Consider the following 25699-nt stretch of genomic DNA (forward strand, 5'->3'; position numbering starts at 1 on the left):
TGGCTCTGCTTCATGAGAGCAAGACAGCACCAACTGCCACAGGGTGAGACCATGTGCCCACCACTCCCAACAGAAAGAGAGCTTCTCTTCTCCAGGATTTCAGCACAAGACCCATAGCAGCTTTATAGAAAATATCAATAAACCATAGTAAGATGGCAGTAAAATAGGAATAACCCAAGTATCTACTAAACAGGTGAATGGATACATGAATTGTGGTATATCCATAAACTGAAGCACTACTTTGTGATACGTGACATGACATTTGTATTAAAACACACTACAAAAAGATGAATCTCAAAATAATCATTCAGAGCAAAAGAAAGTGAGATTAAAAAAGAAGAGGATGTAGTGTGTGATTCTATTTATATAATATTCTAGAAAGCACATCTAATCAATAACAACAGAATACAGATCAGTGATGCCTGGGGACGGAACTGGGGTGACTTGGAGTCTTGTGTGGGGAAAGTTTGGTGAGAAAGACTATAAATGGGCAGGAGGATGTTTTGCAGGTGGTGGGTGTGCTCATTATCTCAATCTAAGGGATACAAAATAATCATTATCACAGTCTTTGATTTTGTTATTTTAATGTTTTATAGGGAAGAGGATGGGAGAGAGGACTCTAGTGTTGTTTTCATGCATTTCCTAGATTTATTCCACCCAACTTATTTATTGACTTATTTAGACTCTAAAAATAATGTTGCTCTTCTTACCAAGTAGGTGGACATACAGTACAGCCCAATACAAAATTCTGTGTATTCTATGCAGACAGTTTATTCAAATCACATGGTGTGTTCAAATTTTCATATATCCACCTGTCAGCTGATGTAGTCCAAGCTCACCTTTCAATTTACATAAGTAATAATGTTGGTAGCAAAGTCCAGAGAGAGCATATTTGCAACTATCCTCTTGTGGATTAAATTCTCCCTTGAATTACAGTGCATTCCGATTTGTGAACAGAAATGAGAGGAGCTAAAGAAGTGAGGAAAGTACAGTAACTGGAGCTAAAATCTCGAAGCCTTCAGTGAGGTCAAAATGAAACTTGTTACAAAGTGAACACTGTCTAGTTAGGTTATTTCTCACAATGAAGTACAATTTTTTGTGGGGAAAGAGGGTTGGGAAGTTGGGCAATGAACAGAATTTCATATCCCACTAAAGACCTCAGGATATCTTATACAATGGAATTGCATGATAATACACTATGATCTTTCCCAAAAAAAAAACATTCATCAAATATGAAATTGTAAATTTATTTTTTTTTTATGTTTGCTTTGTAGTTTATTGGAAAAAGCCATCCAGGCCATTTGTTGAAAATAAGCATACAAAATTTCTAAACATTGCAAATGCTTACTTTTCTTTTTCAGAGTTATTGGTGATGGGGATGGGTTTATGTGTATGGAGAGAGATGTCATCTTTACTAGAAGAGAGATGGAATCCTAGGGCAGAACAAGAAACAAACTGAAGCTTTACTGAACACATATTTATTGTTGTATGACCAGAGGAACACAAAATACAGCAATATCAGGGATACACATATTATTATTAATCTTCAAATTCCAAGAGGAAACAGTATTAAAGATTAATTTGGGGACTTTCTTGGTGGTCCAGTTGTTAAGAATCCACCTGCCAATGGAGAAGACGTGGATTCGATCCTGGTCCGAGAAGATCCCACGTGCCACAGAGCAACCAAACAAATGCACCACAACAACAGAGCCTGTGTGCTGCGACTGCTGAAGCCGTGAGCCTAGATCCTGTACTCTGCAGCAAGAGAAGTGGCAACGAGAGAAGCCACTGGAATGAGAAGCCCCTACACCACAGCACAGAGTAGACTCTCTCCCTGTAAGTAGAGAAAGCCCATGCATAGCAACAAAGGCCCAGAACAGCCATATACCAATAGATAAATTTTAAAATATTAACATCTTAAGAATAGGCTTCACTTTTTTAGACATGGCTTTATGAGAAGAGCAGATTTGTGATGACTGATCATCTCATTAGTTGAAAGAGAGTGTTCTAATATTCATGTCAAGTGTCTTTCCTGAGTGAAGCTCCATGCCCAATCATTGACTGAACAGGAAAATGTCTTATGGAGCAGGAAGAGAATGCAAACCGAGCCAAGATAAAGAAAACCTTTGGAGATATTTGATGAAACTTAGCAGATAATCTCATATTTCTTTCAGAAAAACCATGATTCCTTTCAGTCAATCATGCGGTATACAACTATGATGTGATCATTTAGTCTACTACATAGCATCAGTATTTCAATTGTGCTTATATATCAAACAGTAGAATAAGAGGCATGAGTACGTAGGGTACTAGGACAAGGGATAGACACTTAGAGAAGAACCACCAATAGCTACTGTGTGTGCAGTTATAGATGGAAAGAAAAAAAGCACTAGTGTGCTACCAAAAACAAAAAACACAGAGGGAAGAAATTCGTGGAGAACCCAATGAACAGTATAAAATTTCAGAGAATGCTAGTTCAGATGAAGTTAACAAGATCCATCAAACAATAGAGGGCTATTTCTGCCAGTGCTGTAAGTGGTATTGGGGTGCTTGACTGAGCTGAGTTGAAAAATGAAATGAGAATGAGTCCTATTTCTGGGGAAAAAAAAAGTCAAGGAAATAATAGAGGCAGAGTCAAACAAGTAATCAGTAGATCAAGTGGGTGGTAATGGGTTAGGACTGAAACATATTTTGTTAAGGGCTTCCCCAGTAGCTCAATGGTAAAGAATCTGCCTGCACTGCCGGAGCCTCAGGAGACATGGGTTCCATATCTGGGTTGGGAAGATCCCCTAGAGGAGGACGTGGCAACCCACTCCACTATTCTTGCCTGGAGAATCCCAGGGACAGAGGAGCCTGGTGGGCTACAGTCCATGGGATCACAAAGAGTTGGACACGATTGAAGTGACTGAGCAGGAGCATAATCTGTAAAACGCATATTCATTTATTTTAAAAACAACACTTCCAGGGGTTAAAAATGTGAATTTAGGATATAGCTATTTTACTATAGATTGGATTGTGGCAATTGGATTAAGTAGGTTTCAGAGGTTTAACTTCAGTCAATATTGGTGTTTTCAATTCTTCCAAAAGCTAATCATGTGCACCTTTCCACTGGTTTGATAACCCTGTCACTGGGAGGAAGTGGGCATGGTCTTTTGGCAACCATGGGTGACCTCCTCCAAGAGGGCTTATGCCATATCCAGTTCTGCTGCACCCAGAGCCTGTGCCCCTGTGCAGACAACTGCTGACCCATACCTCCACAGGAGACACTCAAACACAGTTCTGTCTTGTCTCTGTGGGGTCCCTGGGTCCTGGTGTGCACAAGGTTTGTTTGAGCCCTCTGAGCATCTCTGGCGGGAATACTGTCAATATGGACTCGATATTGTCAAGATGACAGTTCTTCCCAACTTGATATTTAGATTTAATTCAATTCCTGTCAAATCCCAGAAAGTATGCTGTCATGGAGGCCAATGTGCCCAGCTGTTTGCTTCTGGCTCCTCATCTCTGTAGCAACCAGCATAGAAACATGGACTGCAGTCCACAGTGGGGCTGCTGGTAGAGCTGCTGAGTGTGGAGAGTTCATGTGAAAAATCAGGGGTGACAGATAGGAAGATCTGGTGGAGCTTCCACTCTCCTGAACAAGAGCTTCATCTTCTAAGACTGTGGGCCAGTGTTTCTCGTGTCACCTGGGGGTCCATCCTCCTGTACCTTGCTGGGCAGGCTTTCACTGTCCTGCCTGCTGAGCCTCTGGTCACTAGAACTCCATCCTCAAGATCCTCTGTTTTATATGGACACTCTTCTCATATTTTTCCCAGAGCTTTAAAAAGACAAATGTCTCACAGGCAGTACTGTCCTGGCTAAGAGTCCTGGGAAGCTGGCAGGAGGCCTGAAATCCTTCTGTCCCTGGTTTTAACCTGTGTTCATCCCACCATACTTCTCATTCACCTGAAAGTTGAAGGAACCTACTCACAATCCCTCATCCATCCAATCAGAGCGGAACCATCTAAGTCTGAATCAGGACGGTCTGGTGGCAATTATCAGAAGCTTGTATGCACATATCCTTTTTAACCAGCCACATCCACTCTACCTATCTTTCCAAGGAATTATCAAAAACAAGGATAGATGCACAGAAGGATTTATTATGTAGCACTTTCAATAGGAAAATTATAAATAAAAAATCACTCAAAATTTCTGAAATGTGAACTATCATTTTAAAAGTGTACTACATATCATTAAACTGTTATGTAAGTGATGATATTCAGTGCTTAGCCCATGATCTCTTACATATGTTCAAATGATAGATTTAATTAACATTCTAAAGCCACTGGTTCCATATGAAAATAAAAAACATGAAGGAACATTCACAAAACTGACTGATGCAAAATGAAAAATAGAAATTCCCTGATATCTGTCTAACTCAGAGATAGTAGTAAGCTTAGAACCCAAAATTTTACTTTCTTACCTTTTCAATCACAAGAGTGTAATAATGCAATCAATTTATTGAGTTCTAAATGTCTATCTAAGACATTTACTCTGTGGGTGGTCTTCATCACACATTTACAATAGAATAAGTAGATTTAATTTTATATTTGACAGCTTTTCTGGTGTATAGACTCATGAAGGCTTCACGACATGCCAACTTGGGAGAGCTAGAGGACAAAGAGGGTAGTGAGGGCAGCAGCTATGTTATAACACGGACTCATCTTCTGTGATTATTCATTCAGGCACTAAAGCAATCCAAGGGCTACCATGATGGAGGTTGCAGAAATAAGTAAGATCATTATCCTAATTTTAAACTACAGAGTTTACACTAATCTATCTTCCTAGCTGCTGCCTGAGGGACAGACTATTAATTAAACAGGGTCTGACAAGACCAACTTCATCCTCTACAGGGAGCTCTGGGCTGAGTCCTGTCTTCAAGCTCTTCTTCTGAGGAGATCCAGTGCCGTGTTTCTGCAAGAGGAAAACTTATACCTGAGTTTGGTGACCTCACTTGTGTCTACCATCATTTTGTAAAATACAGAAACATAGAGAAATGAAATTGCTTTCCTGTCAGCATCCGTAAGAAAACTTTATGACTAATTTATAGCAAGTTGTATTATTGTCATAATTACCTACATTGCCATACTTCATTTAGGAAACGAGGGTGGTAAAAAAAACTTGGTTAAGACTTGGAAATTAAGGCCCTGGGGTTACTGTTAACAAGAATCACCTCCCATTAAAGAATGGTTGTGATTTTGCAATACAAGGTCATTTTAAAAAGTTTACTCATAAACTCTAAGAACCATCAGCCACTTGAAATATGTATAAAAGGTACATGTGTCTTGAAAAACTTAAAGATGGGGTCATGATTCCTACCCCTTTCCAGAACTCTGAATTCTCCATGTGATTTTTCAGTGGGAAATATGTCAGAAAAGAAAGATGAGGATATGGGCTATCATTTCAAAATATTTTTTATCCTAATTTTTTCAATGTAGTGGCTGTTGTTTCTATTTTGTTCTAAAGTAGCCTATTAATGACATTGGCCTAAAATGATGTCTGAGCTGGGGTCTCTGTCTACTGACCCTTTCCCCTGGAGTTGGCTGGGAGAGCACCAGGCAGAGAGCATCCCCATCCTGCCATTGCTCTGAGGCACTGGGGGGCTTGACCCAGAGCGTGAGGTTGAAGGACAAGAGAAACTTCCATTCTGAAGTGGTGGCCACAGAGTTTTTACCTTAAAGAGTTCCTTTAAAATTTAAAAATCAAGCAATAAAATCAAACTATTTTTCCATGATAGAATATGTTTAAACAAACCTCACTATATAGTGTTGAAATAATCTTTTCAAATTCTTTGGTTAAAAATAAAAATTATTGAAATTCAGAAACTCACATATCAAAGTATATTTGAGATTGGGTCTATTGTACAATCAGTAGCTCTTGATGAGAGGGTGTTTGTGGAGATTGTTTATGAAGATAAGCCAAGATGTTAGACAATCTTGTCTTGTTTCAGAAAATCTCATCATCCACATTAACACCATCAGAAGACTGATGAACAAATGAGTGGGATTCAGAGACTCAATATAAGGAGACTCCAGGAGCCAAAGTCAGTCTTTTCCAAAACTGAGAGGGAGCTCACCTGGATCTGGAGGTGGCCACACTTGGAACCCTTAATCCCTGACCCAACTTCATATTATTGTCCAGGTAATGTCCAAATAAATTGTTATTGTTTCTACAACTCCTTAGGTGAGTACACAGTTCACCACAGAGCAGCTCCTGGGACTCTTCTGAGGGAAAACAAACTAAATTTCCTAATTTTGATTTATCAGTAAGATGAGGGTTTTTAAAATGAAACAACATTCTTTACCAATTTAGTGAAATTATTCTGTTCTGGTTTTATTAGCTTGTCTTGACATGCACTGTGGAATGGTTAAGGGCATTCATTTTACTTCTGTGATTGTATTTCTTTCTTAGTTGTCCTCATGCATTTTAAGGACCATATGGGCTTCAGCAGGCCAGGCTTCTCTTCTTCAGATTACTTGATTCTATAAGTAGTACTTAATCATCATTTACCCTAAAAGTGGAGTGTGTCTATAAATACAGCAGAGATAATATTTTACATTATAGAAGTAGATGGGCTTCCCAGGTGGCTCAGATGGTAAAAAATATGCTTGCAGTGCAGAAGACCTGGGTTCTAATCCTGGGTTGGAAAAATTCCCTGGAGAAGGAAATGTCAACCCATTCCTGTATTCTTGCCTTAAGAATTCTATGGACAGAAGAGTCTGGTGGGATATAATCCATGGGGTTGCAAAAAGTCAGACACAACTGAGTGACTAACACTTTCACTCTCACAGAAGTAGATGATGCATACAAAGATTTGCAGAAAATATTTTTAAAATTAGGTACCAGTTGGCCCTTCAGAAATACACTTTTTCTGACTGAAATTTTTAGTCATGTATGGATGTGAGAGTTGGACTATATAAGAAAGCTGAGCACAGAAGAACTGATGCTTTTGAACTGTGGTGTTGGAGAAGACTCTTGAGAGTTTCTTGGGCTGTGAGGAGATCCAACCAGTCCATCCTAAAGGAGATCAGTCCTGAATCCTAAAGGAGATCAGTTAATTGGAAGGACTGATGCTGAAGCTGAAGCTCCTATACTTTGGCCACCTGATGCGAAGAGCTGACTCATTGGAAAATACCCTAATGCTAGGAAAGATTGAGGGCAGGAGGAGAAGGGGGAGACAGAGGATAAGGTTGTTGGATGGCATCACCAACTCGATGGACATGGGTTTGGGTAGACTCCAGAAGTTGGTGATGGACAGGGAGGTCTGGCGTACTGCAGTCCATGGGGTCGCAAAGAGTCAGACACGACTGAGCGACTGAACTGAAGGAATGTTTGAGCAGGCAGAAAAATGACACTGCTAAACATTTAGAACTTTGAGACAGTTGAGGCACTTCTCTGCTTAAATAGTATAGACACAAGGACCCAATTTTTCACAAAGTAAAATTTTAAAAGCATAATTGTTTTTGGTAACATTATTACCATAACATGGAAAATTAATCTGATTACAAAATGAAAGGGGTACTTGAAAATAGTTTTCATGATTGGAAGATACAAACATCCTCTCTCTTTTTTAACTTGCTTGTGAGGATAGGGAGAAAATTTCAACTAATTAGTATATTTATATGTCAATTCTGGTTAGAATAGTATCTAATTTGTCAAGATTTGTCTCCTCCCTATCAACACTGAATGCATTCAGAAAGTGATTTGGAAAAAAATGGGGATATGGATTCAGATTGAGATTTAAAAAAAATAATAAAATAGCATCTAAGGGAAAATGCCTGATAATTAGATGAAATAATGAAACTACAAGTAGGCAAGTATCTTGCATAAATCAATGACTGACCTAGAACATTGTGATTGATTGTTCAGGGCAACCAGGACTCACCACAAAGAGCTATCACTTAGATCCAACTCCAGAAGCTCATGCTATACAGAGAAAAACAAGACCTCAGCAAAACTGAGCTTCTCTGTTAGGTAGGGGAGAAATGGTCAAGAAATAGGTAGTTTTGGTTTGATAGCTTTGAAGACTTCCTACAGCTCTTGAGAGCTGTCTTTTTGTCTCAGTTTTCCGTTTGCATCAAAGCATCCTCTCTGTTCCCAATGCAGTTGCACAATTGAGTCACATCCCCCCCAGTCTAATTTTGCTTGCTCCTTTGTGTCTTTGCAGAAGAGGAATAAAGTCCTGATTTTCTTCCTTCAGGAAAATGGACTCAGAAATCTCAGAACCCTTCCAGAAGGAGCTCACCTGCTTCATCTGCCTGAATTTCCTTCTAGACCCGGTCACCATAGGCTGTGGGCACAGCTTCTGTAGGTCCTGTCTTTGTCTTTTCTGGGAACAAGCCGAAGTTCCTGCCAGTTGTCCAGTGTGAAGACAATGATCAGGACAGACAAACCTCAAAACCAGTTTTCTTCAGAAGAATCTGGTGTCCATTGTCAGAAAAGCCAATCTCAGGCAATTCCTGAAGTGTGAGGAACACCTGTGTGGGACCCACAAGCAGACAAAGAAGATCTTCTGTGAAGCCGACAAGATCTTGCTGTATTTGGTCTGATCTCAAGGCCAGACGCACAAGACTTACAGACACTGTTTCACTGAAGAGGCTGCTGAGGAATCCTGGGTGAGTGATAACTCTGAGACACTTTGAAAGATAGCAGACAGTACACATAAGAGATTAAAATCATGATGCTTAAATCCTCTCTTTACTGAGTGCCACATACAGATCTAGTTAGCAATAATAAAGCTGTGAATAAAATAGAGCAGTATATCTGACTTGGGGAACTTGTATCCAATGGCTAGCTGATGAAGCTAACTGAAATTATTTAGGTGACATTTTATTATGCTAAAGGCACTATGGTGCACTCTCAGTGGCTCAGCCCTGTCCAACTCTTTTGGGATCCCATGGGCTGTAGATCATGGGGGTAAGCTTCTCTGTCCATGGAATTTCCCAGGTAAGAATACTGAAGCTGGTTGCCATTTCCTTCTCCAGGGGATATTCCCACCCAGGGATCGAACCTGGGTCTCCTGCATCTCCTGAACTGGCAGGTGGGATTCTTTACCACTGAGCCACTTGAGAAGTCAGAGAATCAGAGGCACTTTAGGACCTTAATTTTAAGAGAGAATCTTCAGCTCTAATGTCCTCAAGTTCAAAAAGCATTTTTCATTGGATTCAGTTCAGTTCAGTTCAGTCACTCAATCGTTTCCAACTCTTTGTGACCCCCATGAACCACAGCACGCCAGGCCTCCCTGTCCATCACCAACTCCCAGAGTTTACCCAAATTCATGTCCATTGAGTCGGTGATGCCATCTAACTATCTTATCCTCTGTCATCCCCTTCTCCTCCTGCCTTCAATCTTTCCCAACATCAGGATCTTTTCAAATGTGTCAGTTCTTCACATCAAGTGGCCAAAATACTGGAGTTACAGCTTCAACATCAGTCCTTTGGATACAGGTTTCCTAATCCTGGACAAAGAAGGAAGATCCAGTACGTTAGAATTAGGAGGTGACAAGCATCACTAGACCAAATTCTGATACAAGGAGTCACATTATCTGAAAATTAATCATACCTAGACAGATGATTACCTAATGGTGTGTGGTTCTGCAGTGTAGAATTTCATACAACAGATCGTTAGTGGGGAAGAATAGGGAAACCTGATGACCTGTCATGGTCTTCAGTGTCTCTCTCAAGAACCTGTATCTAATGACACTCAGTACATTGCAAAACTTTGGGCTCTGAAACCTCAATGTATTTGCATTTTCTTATGCTAAACTTCATAATTCTTTTATAGGAAAAGGTAGCCAACCAAATGAGATCATTATGGGAAAAGATCCAAGGAATTGAGAGAAATCTCAAGAAAAATGGCAAAGGGATTGACCATTGGATAGTAAGTAGGAGAATGTATTTTTCCTTTTAACAGGTTGAGGCAGTCATGCTAGCAACTTACCCATTAATAATGTGAGCTGAAATCACCATGTACCATGAAATTAGAGAATGGGTTGAACACCATCAGAAAAAAAATATTCTGTCCCCCATTTCAACCAACAATTCCATGTCTCTTTGGCTCTTTAGAATCCATAACTGTGACAAAGTTAGATCAGTAACTGTAAACAAAAAACCCATTAGAAGCATGTGCCGCAAGTGCTAAGGTGGAGACACACGAAGTGATGTGGAAGGTTCCACATACATGATTCAAGATCTTGGGGAAAATTTCATAAGTTTAAGACCAATTCCAGTTCTGAAATTCAAGTAGATGTTTAAACATCCATGGGTTATTTCAGGCATAGATTTCTGTCAGTCATACATTCCTGAAGTATGTTAGTTGCTCAGTCATATCTGACTCTTTGTGACCCCATGGACTATGGGGCTCCTTTATGGGTAGACCCCGTGTACTACCAGGCTCCTCTGTCCATGGAATTCTTCAGGCAAGAGTACTAGAGTGGCTTGCCATTTCCTTCTCCAATACATTTCAGAAAGTACAAGGCTTTTCATTGGGAACCACAAAGTACTTCAATCTGATTAGAACAAAAGCCGAGATGACACAAATCAAACTTGAACAGCAATTTTAATAGTGTGCCCGCCAAAGTGAAAAGTGACAGCTCATTGGCTAGAGAGTGATATTGATTCAACAATAAGAAAATGTGAGATGTTAAACAAAACCTCATGGGGGAAAGAACAAGGAGAAAGACAGATGAGTGAGAGAGTCCATCGATACTGGGAGGGAATATGCCACAGATGAAGATGAATGACCTTCCAAACAATGTGGGAAGGAGCCTGTGAAGTTACAGGGGAGTGAAAACCCATTCATATAGAAAAGGACACTAGAATTAAATGGCTTATTTGGCTGGATATCCGTTTAAGCCCAGGCAATGAGATTATTAGGAATATATTTCCTAAGAATACCAACACTGAGAGCAAAATGTAACATGGCTGCTAAGAGAAACAGTCAGGCTGTGAAGTCCAGGAGGCATTATATGAAATACAAATTTACTTATTAAAGTTGAAATGAGGATATTGCATATGATATAGGAATCACTCATAAATTTTAATTACTTACATGGGCTCTTTCAGATTTCACAGGAAGTAAAGGAAAGTAATGATTCATGAAAAGATTTTTTCCAGAATTTCAGGAATTCATAAATTAGATGAAGGTGATTTAAGGAAAGGGTGTGTTTGGGTTTTGATCTAGTTAAAAACAATGTAAAATAAATGAAGGAAAGAGGAATGAACATGGTTTACCAGAAGAGGAAGTTGATGAATTTAGTATGGATATAGCTTCATGGGCGAAAGCATGAATCAGAGCAAACTAATGCTGTTGAAATCCATCTCCCAACAGTCTTATGTATATCAATGTGGAGACATGATTTGGAGAACTTACCAGATGACATGGCCATTTCTTCCAGATTATTATGTAGACAGTATCATAAGTGAAGGCCAAAGCATATGTAAGCAGCTCACAAGAAGGCAAGAGGAAATGATTGGAAAGAAGAGAGAGCTCAGAGTAATACACAAGGAGCTCACAAAAATGTGCTCTAAACAAGACATGGAGCTACTCCAGGTGAGAATTGAGGATGAGATTGAAAATATATTACCTGAAGTCCACACCTTTGACTCCTATGACATGGTACACTCATCTCCTGCAACTAAGGTGGGAGTTTCTCCTAGTTGGAAATATTATAGATAAAGTATATAAAGCATAAGTATATTTGCAACTCATGTACATCATTATTGAGCAAGTTTTACAGTATTCTTTTCTAGACATTCCCTGGGGAATATTTCTTTTCTTTTTTCTTTTTTTTTTTCACTTTACAATATTGTATTGGTTTTGCCATACATCGACATGAATCCGCCACAGGTGTACATGTGTTCCCCATCCTGAAACCCCTCCCACCTCCCTCCCTATACCATCCCTCTGGGTCATCCCAGTGCACCAGCCCCGAGCATCCTGTATCATGCATCAAACCTGGACTGGAGATTCATTTCACATATGATAATATACATGTTTCAATGCCATTCTCCCAAATCATCCCACCCTCACTCTCTCTCACAGAGTCCAAAAAAACCATTCTATACATCTGTGTCTCTTTTGCTGTCTCGCATATAGGGTTATTGTTACCATATTTCTAAATTCCATATATATGCATTAGTATGCTGTATTGGTATTTTTCTTTCTGGCTTACTTCACTCTGTATAATAGGCTCCAGTTTCATCCACCTCATTAGAACTGATTCAAATGTATTCTTTTTAATGGCTGAGTAATACTCCATTGTGTATATGTACCACAGCTTTCTTATCCATTCATCTGCTGATGGACATCTAGGTTGCGTCCATGTCTTGGCTATTATAAACAGTGCTGCGATGAACATTGGGGTACACGTGTCTCTTTCCCTTCTGGTTTCCTCAGTGTGTATGCTCCCCAGGGAATATTTCATTCTCAAAATATTTTGTTGTTTGCTTCTATTAAAACCAGAAAGGAACATCTTATATACTCTCATTCAAACTTTTGGTCTTCAAAGGTGCAAAGGGAGAAATTTGGGAAAGTGCATATATATATTCCAACTTCTGTTGAGACATCCCAGTTTTCATTAGCCCTTAGTTTGGAGCATATTACCCTTCAGGGAAAAGTCCTATGATAGATCAATTTTCAGAGAGCTGCATAGTCACCAATCTTGTCCTTTCTCTTTCATCCTGTTGTGTTAACTCATCAAAAAATGCTATTCTGTCCATATGCAATATGTTGTGCCAGAGTTTTGTTGTTGTTTTTTTTTAACAAAGAAGAGGAAAACAGATTTCTCAGACTGTTTCTGGTGGTGATGATTAGAACTCTACTGAAGTTTTGCCAACCCAAATCTTGGTTGCCTATGTATAAAGAAGTCTAAATTGTCTTTTTTATTTTTCTTCTTGGCAGGAATTGGAAGACAAAGTGAAATGGTAAGTTTTCAGATGCTGATGAGGGCACCTGAGGGCTGGGAAAGAGATAAAGCAGCATTTAACAAAGTGATGACATAACTTACCTAGATAATGCTAGATTGCTTGAGTGCATGTGTCTGCACCAAGTTTCCAAAAGGCCAGTTATTTCTGATTTAGATTCCGCAATCAGACACATAGAAGTGCAAAGACTAGTGCTTCAGACATTAGGTAAAGAAGCAAGTGATGCTGAGAAATGAGATAGAACCAGGACAAGAAGAATGCCGAGAATATCAATAAATTTCCAAAAAGGGCACAGTTCTATTCCATGGGGGTGGAAAAAGGATTTGGATGAAGAATGTTGAGCTGGAGGATGCTTTACAATAGTAAAGGCTGTGTTTAAGAAGCCCTGGGAAGCAGAAGGATTAACCCCATCTCCCTCTTACAGGAGTGAGTCAGCACAGCTGCATGTGCCTCAGCCTCTGCTCCCAGAACTCCCTGCACCACCTATGTCTGGGCTGATGGGCTGGCTCAACCACTTCCAGGGTGAGTGTCAGGAGTGACAGACACCCCTGCTGTGTCTGTCCTGCAGGATCCTTCTGTGATGGTGTCCATGGAAAATCTTTCTCTATTCATCTTTCACCTTGTGCTGGAGAACAGCAGGCAAATAGGCTGGTACAGACATATGTGGTCACAGAGTCACAAAAATCCTCTACAGAATACAGGCAGGCTGGTACAGGGACTCATGTGTTTCAGGCCTCATGAATCATCTTTAAATTTCATAAAACAATGTATTAATGAAAAAATTCACATGCTCCCAACATGTGAATTTTGATCCCTAGAAATATCATGACAATGTCAGTTCAGTGAATCCTAGAAAATTGGTTATTAATATAGGATATTCCAATTTTAGAGTTTAGGTGCAGGTAGAGTTTTTAAAACATTTTTTTGGAGTATATCCTTTTCTTTTTCTATCCATGTTATTTTTAAAATATTTACTTATTTATTTTTTACTGCACTGGGTCTTTGTTGGTTTCTCTAGTTGTGGTGAGTGGAGCCCATCTTCTTCGGCCTTCTACTTGCACTGGCTTCTCTTGTTGCAGAGCACAGGCCCTAGGCTGCTGGGCTTCAATAGTTGCAACATGAAGGCTGAGTAGTTGCAGTCCCAGGCTCTAGGGCACAAGCTCAGTAGTTGTGGTGTATGGGCTCAGGAGCTCTGTGGCATGTGGAATCTCCCCAGGTTAGGAAAGTCCGGTAAATTGGCAGATAGTGTTTTATCCACTGTGCTATGAGGAAAGTCTTAAACGTATTTTTCATTGAAAGTTTTTTAGTGATTAAATGTATGATGTGTTTTTCCATTGGCATAATCTGACCAAAGGCATAAGCCTGAAAAATCAAATGTAGGAATCACAAGGAAGCAAATGGTTGGTTGATGAGGCCACAATGAGCTTCATGATAAACCTCATCCTGGAGGGTGACTTAGCAGAAAGTGGGACGATTAAGCCTCAGGTTTGAACTACAGATCAAAGTCAGAAAATTCTTACAAAGAAACCACTTTGAAGAAGCTGTCCTTAGGCTTCACATCTTCAGTGTTCATTTTCTAACTTAACTGAGATGATAGAATGATCATCAGTTCTCTATTCTATGATGCTTTTTTCCCTGCACAGTGTTGGTGGAGGTAAGATATATACTGTCATGTCTTGGAGGTGATCAGTGAGTAGGTACTCAGGTTTTTAGATGTCATGGAAAATGCCCATCCAGAAGTAACTGTGACCTCCCTCTAATTTATAATCTCTGAACCTGTAGGAAGCTTTTTTCATTTTAATTAGTTGCTTCCTTAGCAGATATGCTGGCAATATTTATATGCAATATTTTCTAATCAGAGCTGACCTTCCAACCTTAAAATATATTTCCAGTGAGACTCTAGATAGATTATCTTCTCTGGTAGAGAATTTTTGATTTTACCATTGATTTTTACTGCTTTATTTTCTCATCTCTACACAGTCAATTTTTCATTCAGCAATGAATGTAAGCAGTCAGAACCTCAGGCTGTTCAATGATGCAAGAAATCTGATGTATGAATATGACAGCCTCCATGTGTCTTTGGATGGTGGAACATCAAAGTGTTTTGCTGCATGGGGAGCCCAGAGCTTCACCTCTGGCAAACAGTACTGGGAGATGCTTGTGGACAGCTCTTGGGACTGGGCTGTAGGCGTCTGTAAGGATTCCTGGATAAGAAAGGACGACAGCATACTGGACGAGTCCAATAGGGACAACTTTCTCCTTGTGTGTGTGAAGCAGGATGATCATTACCAACTCTGGACCACAGCCCCCACCATGCCTCTGTACACAGGGAGACCTCTGGGCAGGGTTGGAGTGTTCCTTGATTGTGACAGTGGGAGTATTAGTTTTGTGGATGTTGCCAAGCACACCCTCCTTTGGAGGTACGATGATGGCGTGTGCACTTTCCCTGTCAGGCCCTTCATTTGTACTGGCCACAGGTGAGGAGGCTGACTCACAGCCCAGATGGGATGCTCTGGACTCCTTTTCTTAGACAGCCCTTCTCCAGTGCTGTAAATCAAGAATACTTCATTGACTTTAGGCTCTTTCTACTGTAATGAACCCTCCTTTATTGTTATTCCATGTGAAGATAGTGTCCAAGGCAAACTTCACTTGTTGCCTTCCATCTTTCTGACAATAAATTCTTGTCTTGAAACCATGTGTCAGGAATATATATTGTGATTATTCACTTCTTTTGTGAGCTTACTATATTCACCACAATATGAACATGTACTTCTCACCTCCTGAGCCCCCATATAGGGACCCAGAACTTGCACAACATAGACAGACCTGGTCACCCAGCAGACCCCGGTCAGCCTGCAACCTTCTCCTTCTTATAATCTACAGGGTCCTACACATATATTCACCCTTAGGGTGAAAATCAATTTGCAGGGAAGTTGCCACTGCTCTGAAGACTGGGATAAGCATTTCCTTAAGAGAATTCAGAATTCACACGTCCTTTTTTATTACAATAGTATAAGGGAAAAGAGAATGTCAGAAACCATCTCCTGAAGGAAGGACCCTATGGCTTCCCTGTGGCATATCCGAATGCCACTATCACCAGTACTATAATTTGAGGCCATTATTAAACAAAATAAGGGTTGCTTGAATACACCCAATGGGATTTTTAGGAGAAGCTAACCCAAAAACTAAGTCAACGAGGGTGGGATAAGCAAGACAAAGGGAGGATACCTGTTCTTGGAGGGATGGAGCTGGATGGTATGGTATTTCATCCCACTACCCAGAATGGCCCACAGTTAAATGCACCTAAATCATTTATTTCTGGGATTTTCCATTTAATATTTCTTGAACAAGGTTTTGACACCCAGGTAACTGAAATCAGGGAAAGCAAAACTGCAAATGAGTGAATTTCTTTCCTGTTGTTGTTTAGTCCCTAAGTCGTGTCTGACTCTTTTTGACCCCAAGGACTGCAGTGTGCCAGGCTTCCCTGTCCTTCACTATCAGTTTGTTCAATTCATATCCATTGAGTCAATGATGTCACCCAACCATCTCATCCACTGTCACCCTCTTTTCCTCTTGACCTCAACCCTTCTCAACATCAGGGTCTTTTCGAATGAGTCGCCTCTTCCCAAAGTACTAGAGCTTCAACTTTAGCATCAGTTCTTCCAATGAATATTTAGGTTTGATATCCTTTAGGATTGACTTGTTTGACCTCCTTGCTGTCCAAGAGAATCTCAAGAGTCTTTTCCAGCACCACAGTTCAAAAGCATCAGTTCTTCGACACTCAGCCTTCTTTATGGTCAAAATTTCACATCTGTACATGACTACTGGAAAAGCCATAGCTTTGATTATGTGGCCCATTGTTAGCAAAGTGATGTCTCTGCTTTTTAATATATGGTATAGGTATGTCATAGCTTTTCTTTGAAAGGGTTAGCATCTTTTAATTTCATGGCTACAGTCACCACCTTAAAAATAGCTGAGAAAAGAAGAGAAGCAAAAGGCAATGGAGAAAGGGAAAGATATATCAAACTGTATGCAGATTCCCAGAGAATAGCAATGAGAGCTAAGACTTCTTTAAGTGAACAATGAATCAAAGGAAAGCAACAGAATGGTAAAGACTAGAGATCTCCTCAAGAAAATTAGAGATATTAAGGGAACATTTCATGCCAAGATGGGCACAATAAAGGATAGAAACCACAAGGACTTAACAGAAGCAGAAAAGATTAAGAAGAACTGGCAAGAATACACAGAAGAACTGTACTGAAAGGTCTTAATAAACCAGATAACCACTGTGGTGTGGTGACTCACCTAGAGCCAGATATTCTGGAGTGTCAAGTCAAGTAGGCCTTAGGAAGCATTACTATGAACAAAGCTAGTGGAGGTGATGGAATTCCAGATGAGTTATTTCAAATCCTAAATGATGATACTATAAAAGTACTGCATTTAATATGCCAGCAGATTTAGAAAACTCAGCAGTGGCCACAGGACTGAAAGGTCAGTTTTCACTCCAACTCCAAAGCATGGCAAAGAATGTTCAAACTACTATATAATTTCACTCATTTCAAATGCTAGCATGAAAATATTGATGAAAATTTGGGGTATATATATCCTAATATCTGGGAGGGGCATTGTCAGTCAATGGACTATAACATTCATGGTTAAGTTTGAGAGGGTAACAGGCAGGAAGGCTAGGGGACCCCAAACAGAGGAAATAAGCTGCAAGGGTCAGACTTTTTTCATCTCTTTCATAAGTGGCAGGAGGAAACAAACTACAAGTGTCAGATTTTTTTTCCCTGTTCTATGCAAAATTAAAAAGAGGTTTCTTTCAAAATTCTGTGTTGACATGATGACACCTGGTTCCACCTTTTCTCAAACCTTGAGCTAACCAATGCAGAATTCTTATGGAAATTCTTTTCTTAAGGCTATGCATTTGTTTGGAAACCTGCCTTTCTTCAAGACTCATGTCAATCATTTTACGGCCTGGAATGACTCACCTTGTGCTAATGTTATCTCATGTTGCGGGTGAGGGGCCTAGTACCACTCTCTGAGTTTTGAGACATATCCTTTCTTTAATTAGCAGCCTGCTAATAGGTATACAACTTACTGCTAGAGACTAGCAGTGGAGAAGGCAATGGCAACCCACTTCAGTACTCTTGCCTGGAAAATCCCATGGACGGAGGAGCCTGGTAGCTTGCAGTCCATGGGGTCGCAAAAGAGTCGGGCACGACTGAGCAACTTCACTTTCACTTTTCACTTTCCTATTAAATCTGTATTTCAGGGTAACCAAATATTTGACTCGGAGAAAGAAATGGCAACCCACTCCAGTGTTCTTGTCTGGAGAATCCCAGGCACAGGGGAGCCTGATGGGCTGCCGTCTATGGGGTTGCACAGAGTCGGACATGACTGAAGCGACTTAGCAGCAGCAGCAGCAGTAGAGACTAGCAGGGGGGCACTCTTTCTGCCCCTTCTGATGTCTATGTCAGAAGCTTTCTCTATTTCTTTTATACTTTAGTAAAACTTTATTACGTAAAAGCTCCAAGTAATCAAGCCTTGTCACTGGCCCTGGATTGAATCCTCTCCTCTGGAGGCCAAGAATCCCAGTGTCTTTCATGGCTCAGCAAAAACCTTTCAAGGTTATGCTAATAGCTATCATAAATGTTTCAGGTTTGTTTCAGCAGGGTTCAACTAGAGAAGCAGGAGCAGTAGGAAAGAGAGAAAAAGATAAAGAATTCACATTCATAAGGAATTGCCTCTGGTGATGGTTATGGAAACTGCCTAAGCAAGCTGAGGACATTAGGGCACTTAGTCGGGAGGGAAAACACAAACAGGCTGGAACCTAAATTGTTGAGGACAAAGTTGTTGTCCACAGGAGGTTGGCACAATAGAAATTATACAGATCCCTTTGTCTGGAATTTTATTCAGGGAGTTTCTATACACTTCTTTAAAGACTCCTGTTGATTAAATCAGGTGCACCTGCATAATCATCCTACATTGGCATCAATATCAGGGACTTTTCATTCTTAAAACCTCTTCACAGCATCACCTAGATTAGTATTTGATTGAAAAATTGCAAGAGATGTGAATGTACTACAAAGTAACTGATCAACTACCTTAAATCTTTGTATTTTAGCCTTTTGTTATTCAGTTGCTGTCATGTCAGACTGTTTGCAACCCCATGGACTGCAGCATACTAGTCTTCCCTGTCCTTCACCACCTCCTGCAGCTTGCTCAAAGTCATGTCCATTGAGTTGGTTATGCCATCCAACTATCTCATCCTCTGTCACCCTCTTCTCCTCCTGCCTTCAATTTTTCCCAGCATCAGGGTCTTTTCTAATGAGTTGGCTCTTTGCAATAGGTAGTCAAAGTATTGGAGCTTCAGCTTCAGCATCAGTCCTTCCAATGAATATTCAGGGCTGATGTCCTTTAGGATTGCCTGGTTTGATCTCCTTGCAGTCCAAGGGACTCTCAAGAGTCTTCTCCAACACCACAGTTCAGAAGCATCGATTCTTTAGTACTCAGCTTTCTTTATGCTCCAACTCTCACATACATACATGACTACTGTAAAAACCATAAGCTTTGATTATATAGACCTTTGTTAACAAAGTAATGTCTCTGCTTTTTAATATGCTATCTAGGTTTGTCATAGCTTTTCTTCCAAGGAGCAAGCATCTTTTAATTTCATGGCTGCAGTTATTTTGCAGTAATTTTTGCTGCAGTAATTATTTGCTGCAGTAATTTTGCAGTAATTTTTGCTGCAGTAATTATTTGCTGCAGTAATTTTGAAGCTCAAGAAAATAAATTCTGTCAGTTTTTCCATTGTTTCCCCCTTTATTTGCCATTTCAGCCTAGCCAGGTTGAAATAACAGAAATCTATAGCAAGGCAATATGCCATTTAGCATAATTAAGTATAAAAATTATACAACTTTTCCCATTTTAAACTTCGTGCACAGAGCTGCCCATCCAGAAAATGACCTAACTATGCACTCTATTTCTCAATGAATCATTTTAGGAAATATTACTGATTGCAATGCTAATAATATGGTAATATTATTAATAATAATACTGAAGTTTTGGTATCTTAAATCATTGAGCTTGACTAAAATCTGTGCCTTTTAATCTTTAATTTTCTTCAGTGTATGAATTATTTTGTCATGATTGTTGTCATTTAGATGCATTGGTTTCACAGTATTCTTAAGTTAGTAAACACACATGAACTATCACAGACTCAATTATTATTTTAAAAATCATTTTGGTATTGTATTGAATTTGATCAGTATTTTTTTTATTAAACTATTCCATACTTTGTAATATTTTCAAACATTCATCTATTTTGCTATTAAAAATAAAGTTATTAAATATACTTTTCTGTGTATATCACTTTGTTGAGAAATTACATAAGAAAGATTATGAGATGTTCCTGGTAGTTTATTTTTGTGAATATAAGATTTTGATAGGCAACACAGTATAGTGCAGTTACAGAGGGTGATGGTCCTTCCCTGGCTGGAGTGGTCTCAGACCCCTCTGATCCTGTGTCCTATCCGATGCCTTGAATCAGGAGTGCAGGGAGTGAGCATGGAGAATGGAATTGCAGGACCAGAGGTTTAGCAGGCTTGCACAGTGAGGCATACCCAGAAATTGGGGAGAGTATCAACCAGTTGGGATTCCCTGGTGGCTCAGATGGTAAAGTGTCTGCCTGCATTGTGGGAGATCCGGGTTTGATCCCTGGGTCGGGAAGATCCCCTGGAGAAGGAAATGGCAATCCACTCCAGTACTCTCGCCTAGAAAATCCCATGGATGGAGGAGCCTGGTGGGCTTCAGTCCATGGGGTCGCAAAGAGTCGGACATGACTGAGCGACTTCACTTCTTCACATCAGCCAGTTAGCAAAAGAGTCAGAGCCCTGGGTGTGGTGGGCGTGGCAGGGACGGCAGTGATTCCAATCAGTCTTTCCCAGTCTCCCTGCTCCCAACAAATACACACACACACACAGTACACTTATTGCAGCAGAAGCATGGAAACATATGGCCAGTGAATCTACAGGGTCTTGGCTTCTGAGGCCAGAGAAGCTCTTCCCTGGCCTGGACTTTTCAGCATTGTCATACGCTATTTGTTTGCTAAGGGCCCCACTGCCCTAACTTGAGGTCCAACAGAGCACCCAGAGTTTCCCAAAAAGCTTCTAGGAGGCTGGCATGGACTATGACTGGAGCCTTTTGTTGTTCTTCTTAATAATTTTTATTTATTTACTTATTTACTTTTGTCTGTATTGGGCCTTCATTTTTGTGTGGGCTTTTCCCTAGTTGAGGCAAGTAGGGTCTACTCTCTAGTGTTGGTGGGAGGGCATCTCATTGCCCTGCCTGCTTTTGTGGAACGCAGACTTGAGGGTGACTGGCTCAGTAGTTTCGGCTCCTGGGCTCGAGAGCACAGGTTCAACAGTTGTGCACAGGCTTTGTTGTTCCAGGGCATATGGGATCTTCCCAGATCAGGGATCAAATTCATGCTTCCATGGAACTCTTCTCAATGTTATGTGGAAGTCTGAACAGGAAGAGAGTTTGCAGGAGAATGGACACGTGTGTGTGTATGACTGAGTCCCTTCCCTGTTTACCTGAAACATCACAGCATTGTTAACCAGCTATATTTCAATACAAAAGAAAACATTTGTGTTTTTTTTAATTTTGTTTTTTAAAGTGTCTCCTGGATTGTCAGATGGATTCTTTACCCCTGAGCCACCAGGGAAGCCCTGACTGGAGTTTTGATGTTTGACAAGAGCAGGTTGTATGTAAATTATGATTCAGTTAAAAATGATGTTAAGGTGCATATTATTCTATGATTATTATTTAGATGTTGTTAAATAAAGTTCAGTACGCATTTTTAGATATATAGTTAGAATGTTAATACTTCCTGTTCTGTTTTTTTTTTTTTTAATCTGGCATAAAAGTTTGACCTTTTCCCTAGATAGATTTGAATTTACAAATGAGAAAATTGACATTTGGTTGCTTAAGAAGAGTTTATTTCTACAAGCAAGGCAGTGCATTTTGTTTAAAAAAAGAAGTAACATAAGTAAATATGTATCACTGTTTTATTTGTTTGTTATGCTTTAAAAGCAAAATCATTTTGTTTCTTTTAGCTTTATGATGTTTTCCTTGGAAAAATATTTAACTACATTTATGTTCTGTGCTTTGTCATTCAGTCACGTCTGATTCTTTGAGACCTCATGGACCCTGCCAGGCTTCATTGTCCATGGGGATTCTGCAGGCAAGAATATTGAGTTAGGTTGCCATGCCCTCTTCCAAGGGATCCTCCCAACTGAGGGATCAAACCCAGGTCTCCCGCATTGCAGGTGGATTCTTAACCAACTGAGCCACCAGGGAATCCCAAAAATCCTGGAGTAGGTAGCCTATCCCTTCTCCAGGGAATCTTCCCAACCCAGGAATGGAACTGGGGTCTCCTGCATTGCAAGCGGATTCTTTACCATCTGAGCTCCCAGGGAATATGCACCTCTATGATCTAGCTCAAGTTAAAGGTGTCATGCATGTCCAGGGCAGATGAAGGCCAAGTTCAACAGAAAGGTGGATACTGTCCAGGCACCCAGTACCTGAGGGAAACTGCTCCAATAATTTCAGCTCTAGGCTGGATGGCAATAGGACCTTCTGGCCTCTTGGAGCAAACTGTGGAGATTCCCACTTCACTGAAGCCCCCTGGCCAGCACAGAGTTACAAGTAGGAGGCGTCAGTAGACCTAGCTCATTCAGCTACAGAGCCTCAGACACCTACTTACAGGGGCTGGTGGTGGAAAGACCTCCCGTCTCCAAAACTGGATCTCAAGAGGGTTTGAGGAAAAGACGTCTACTCCATCATCTCTGGAAAAAAAAACATGAATAGCCAAGGTGCAAGGACCAGAAGGGAATACAGGGCTTTAAAACTGTAGTTCTCCAGGAGCTCACAAAGTGTTTTGGGTACAGAAGCACCTGGCTATACCAAGGAATCCTGGTGGCTCTATATGGGGTTGGACACTGGAGGAAGTTTATCCAAGTGTCCACACAAAGGTAACCTGCCCACAGCATTTGAGGGGCCACTAGAGGCTCAGCCTTGTGCTCAAGTGTGGGCTGCCCATGGGACCTTACTTCTAAGAGGACAGGGACCCTACAGACCTTTCCGGGGCAATCCCCGGTCCCTATCCCCTTCCTTGCCTCCGCAGGAGCTCAAACTTGGACAGCTCCACATAGTGTTCTCCAGAGATGACGCTCTTCGTGAGGACCCAAGAGGGCGCCCCTACTTGGAGAATCGGTAGGGAAAGCACGGAGCTCGTCTCTGTTCAGCCGGAAGTCAGCCCTGGAGGCTCTGTGGGGAGGAGTGACAGGTGGGCCTAGCGCTGTCCTTCTCTCCTTTCATTACAGGGTCTGCACCTCTCACCACCAGTGTCTGTACCCCCCAGGGGTCCCATGGGCTCTGCTCCTAGACAAAGCTGGCAAGAATTTCGGAAAAAACTCCAGCACCAAAGAGTTCAAGAACTCCTGCACTTCATTGAAAGAGAGGCTGCAGACAAGGAAAGGGGAGACTGAGAATCCTGAGATTCTCAGGGGTGAGTCCCTGACCCCTTCTTTCCTCCTGCTGCTGCCCCACACCTGTCCTTCCACAGTGAAGGGATCAGAAGTGCAGGCTGGGCAGGTTCTGAAAAGAAAGGTCTAATGACGTTGAGCAGCTGGGTCCCACAGCCAAAGAGGCAAAAGTATCTCTGGGGCTGAGCTGCTAGATCCTTGGCTTCAATCCCATTTCTAGAATAAATGGGAGACGCTGTCTGGCAGTCAGTGAGCAGTGCCTCCTGATTTTCTCCAGGAGTCTTTTCAACCAAAGATACGCTTAGATTTTCCTAGAGGAAAGAAATACACTTAATATTTTGTTAAGAAATCCACTTAACAGTTAACATGAACTGTGAGCAAGTTATTTTAGCTCAAAACATAATCTTAAATTAGATCCTATATGATTGGACTTTGGAATACCCAGTTCATGTACAGATGAATCAACAGATAAACATAGATTTTTATCATTTTAACCAACGTCATCTCTTCTACTAAAAAATTCAGAAGTTTAGCCTATATTCATGTAGCATTTGTATTTTCCTGTTTCTTTCTTTAAAGCCTTTTTCTTTTATATTGGAGTATAGCTGATTAACAACTTTGCGGTATGTCTTCCCTGGTAGTGTAGTGGTTAAGAATTTGCCAGCCAGTGCAGGGGAGGTGGTTTTGATTCCTGGTCTCTGATGATTCCACATGCCTCAGAGCAACTAAGCCCATGCACTGCAATAAGTGAGCCAATGCTTGAGAGCCTGTGCCCCTGCAACCCATGCTGCCAACAAGAGAAGCCACCCCAGTGAGAAGTCCATGCACTTAGTCCCAGCTCACCCTGACTAGAGAAGTCCTCTGCACTGCAGTGAAGACCAAGTGCAGTGAAAAATAAGTGAATTAATCTAAAAAAAAAAAAAGAAGAACAAATATTGTGGTAATTTAGGTAAACAGCAGAGAATCAGCCATACATGTACATGTGTCCATTTCCCGCCATACTTCCTTCCCATCCAGGTTGTTACATAACAGTGAGCAGAGTTGATGTGCTGTACAGAAGTTCCCCACTGGTATATGTACACAGAGCAAAATATTTCACTAAGACATCAAGGAGTAAGATGAACTGTCAAAACTCAACACTTTTCATATATAAGAACACAACTATCTGTGCAATACTAATTGTCCATGAGAATCAAAGCTGAAAATAGCCAGGAATGTTTAGAAAAGTTTAATGAGATGGCACTATCTTTCAATACATTTTCATATATATGAATAAACCAAAATAATAAAAGCAGTGTCATATTGGTACATGAATTCCAAAACAGTTCAGTAACTTGTGACCTAAAATATTTATACACAACACATATAATCTCATAGTATAATACAAGTAAATTGAGTGTATGGTAAAAACATGATTCCCTTACAAAGCATGAGGAAGGGGTTCGGGCAGAAACCAGAAGAAATTTAGATGTAGCCAAGAAAATTAGTACCATCGAGTCAAAGGAGGCTGGTCTAAGGAAAAGCTAATTCAAATGGAGGGGATACAAACTTTTAATTTCTAGTTTTTGAAATTATTAAGAAAATGTCACTGATAACTAACAGGATGAATATTCATATAAAAATGTTGCTGCCCACATGCCCAGCCCCTCTTCCAAGGTTAGGAAGGCCCAGCTCCTCACTTCAGAGAGAAGGGACAGAGACATCAAGAGTCTCACAATGTTCTTAAAGGCAACTCGTCTATTTCCAGTCAATCAGATCTTCCCTCCCCAGCTCACTGCCTGAGTCCTGAGGGACAAGGTCACAGAGAAGGTGGGTCACAGACCCTGGAGCCCCTCACACATCTGGCAGGCAGAGGGTGAGGAGAGCAAACCTTTTCAGTTCAGGGAGCTCAGTATAGTTCAGGGATCCTGCAGCCCAGTCAGCTCAGGGTTTATTCCACGAGGCGTCATTGCATTGACTTTCTCTCAAGGTGAACTTGGGGTAGATGTAAAGGCCAGAAATTACAGCACAAGATGCCTTCTTTCCAACAGGTCCTACCTTGTATGAAGAAAGAAGGAAAGTAATGAAAAGGTGCAGGCAGAAGAGCCCTTCAGTTTGCTGCAGGTGCCATGGACATTTGCTGAAAGTTCTCTGTCCCTTCAGGCTGTGAACTAAACTCAGTTGGAATCCGAGTCAGAGGAGTCCCCTGAG

The 25699-nt window shown here is 40.8% G+C and overlaps 1 protein-coding gene across 1 annotated transcript; it reads left to right on the forward strand.

Annotated features, from left to right (window-relative positions):
- The first annotated feature begins 8240 nt into the window (after window positions 1–8240).
- Window positions 8241–23639, forward strand: TRIM48 (tripartite motif containing 48). Its single transcript, XM_070365013.1, is given in 4 exon segments — window positions 8241–8651; window positions 9820–9915; window positions 23149–23237; window positions 23348–23639. Coding segments are annotated over 4 exon segments (888 nt in total).
- Window positions 23640–25699: the final 2060 nt, after the last annotated feature.

Source organism: Bos mutus, chromosome 29 (genome assembly GCF_027580195.1).
Source record: "Bos mutus isolate GX-2022 chromosome 29, NWIPB_WYAK_1.1, whole genome shotgun sequence".
In the NCBI taxonomy this organism is placed as follows: Eukaryota; Metazoa; Chordata; class Mammalia; order Artiodactyla; family Bovidae; genus Bos; species Bos mutus.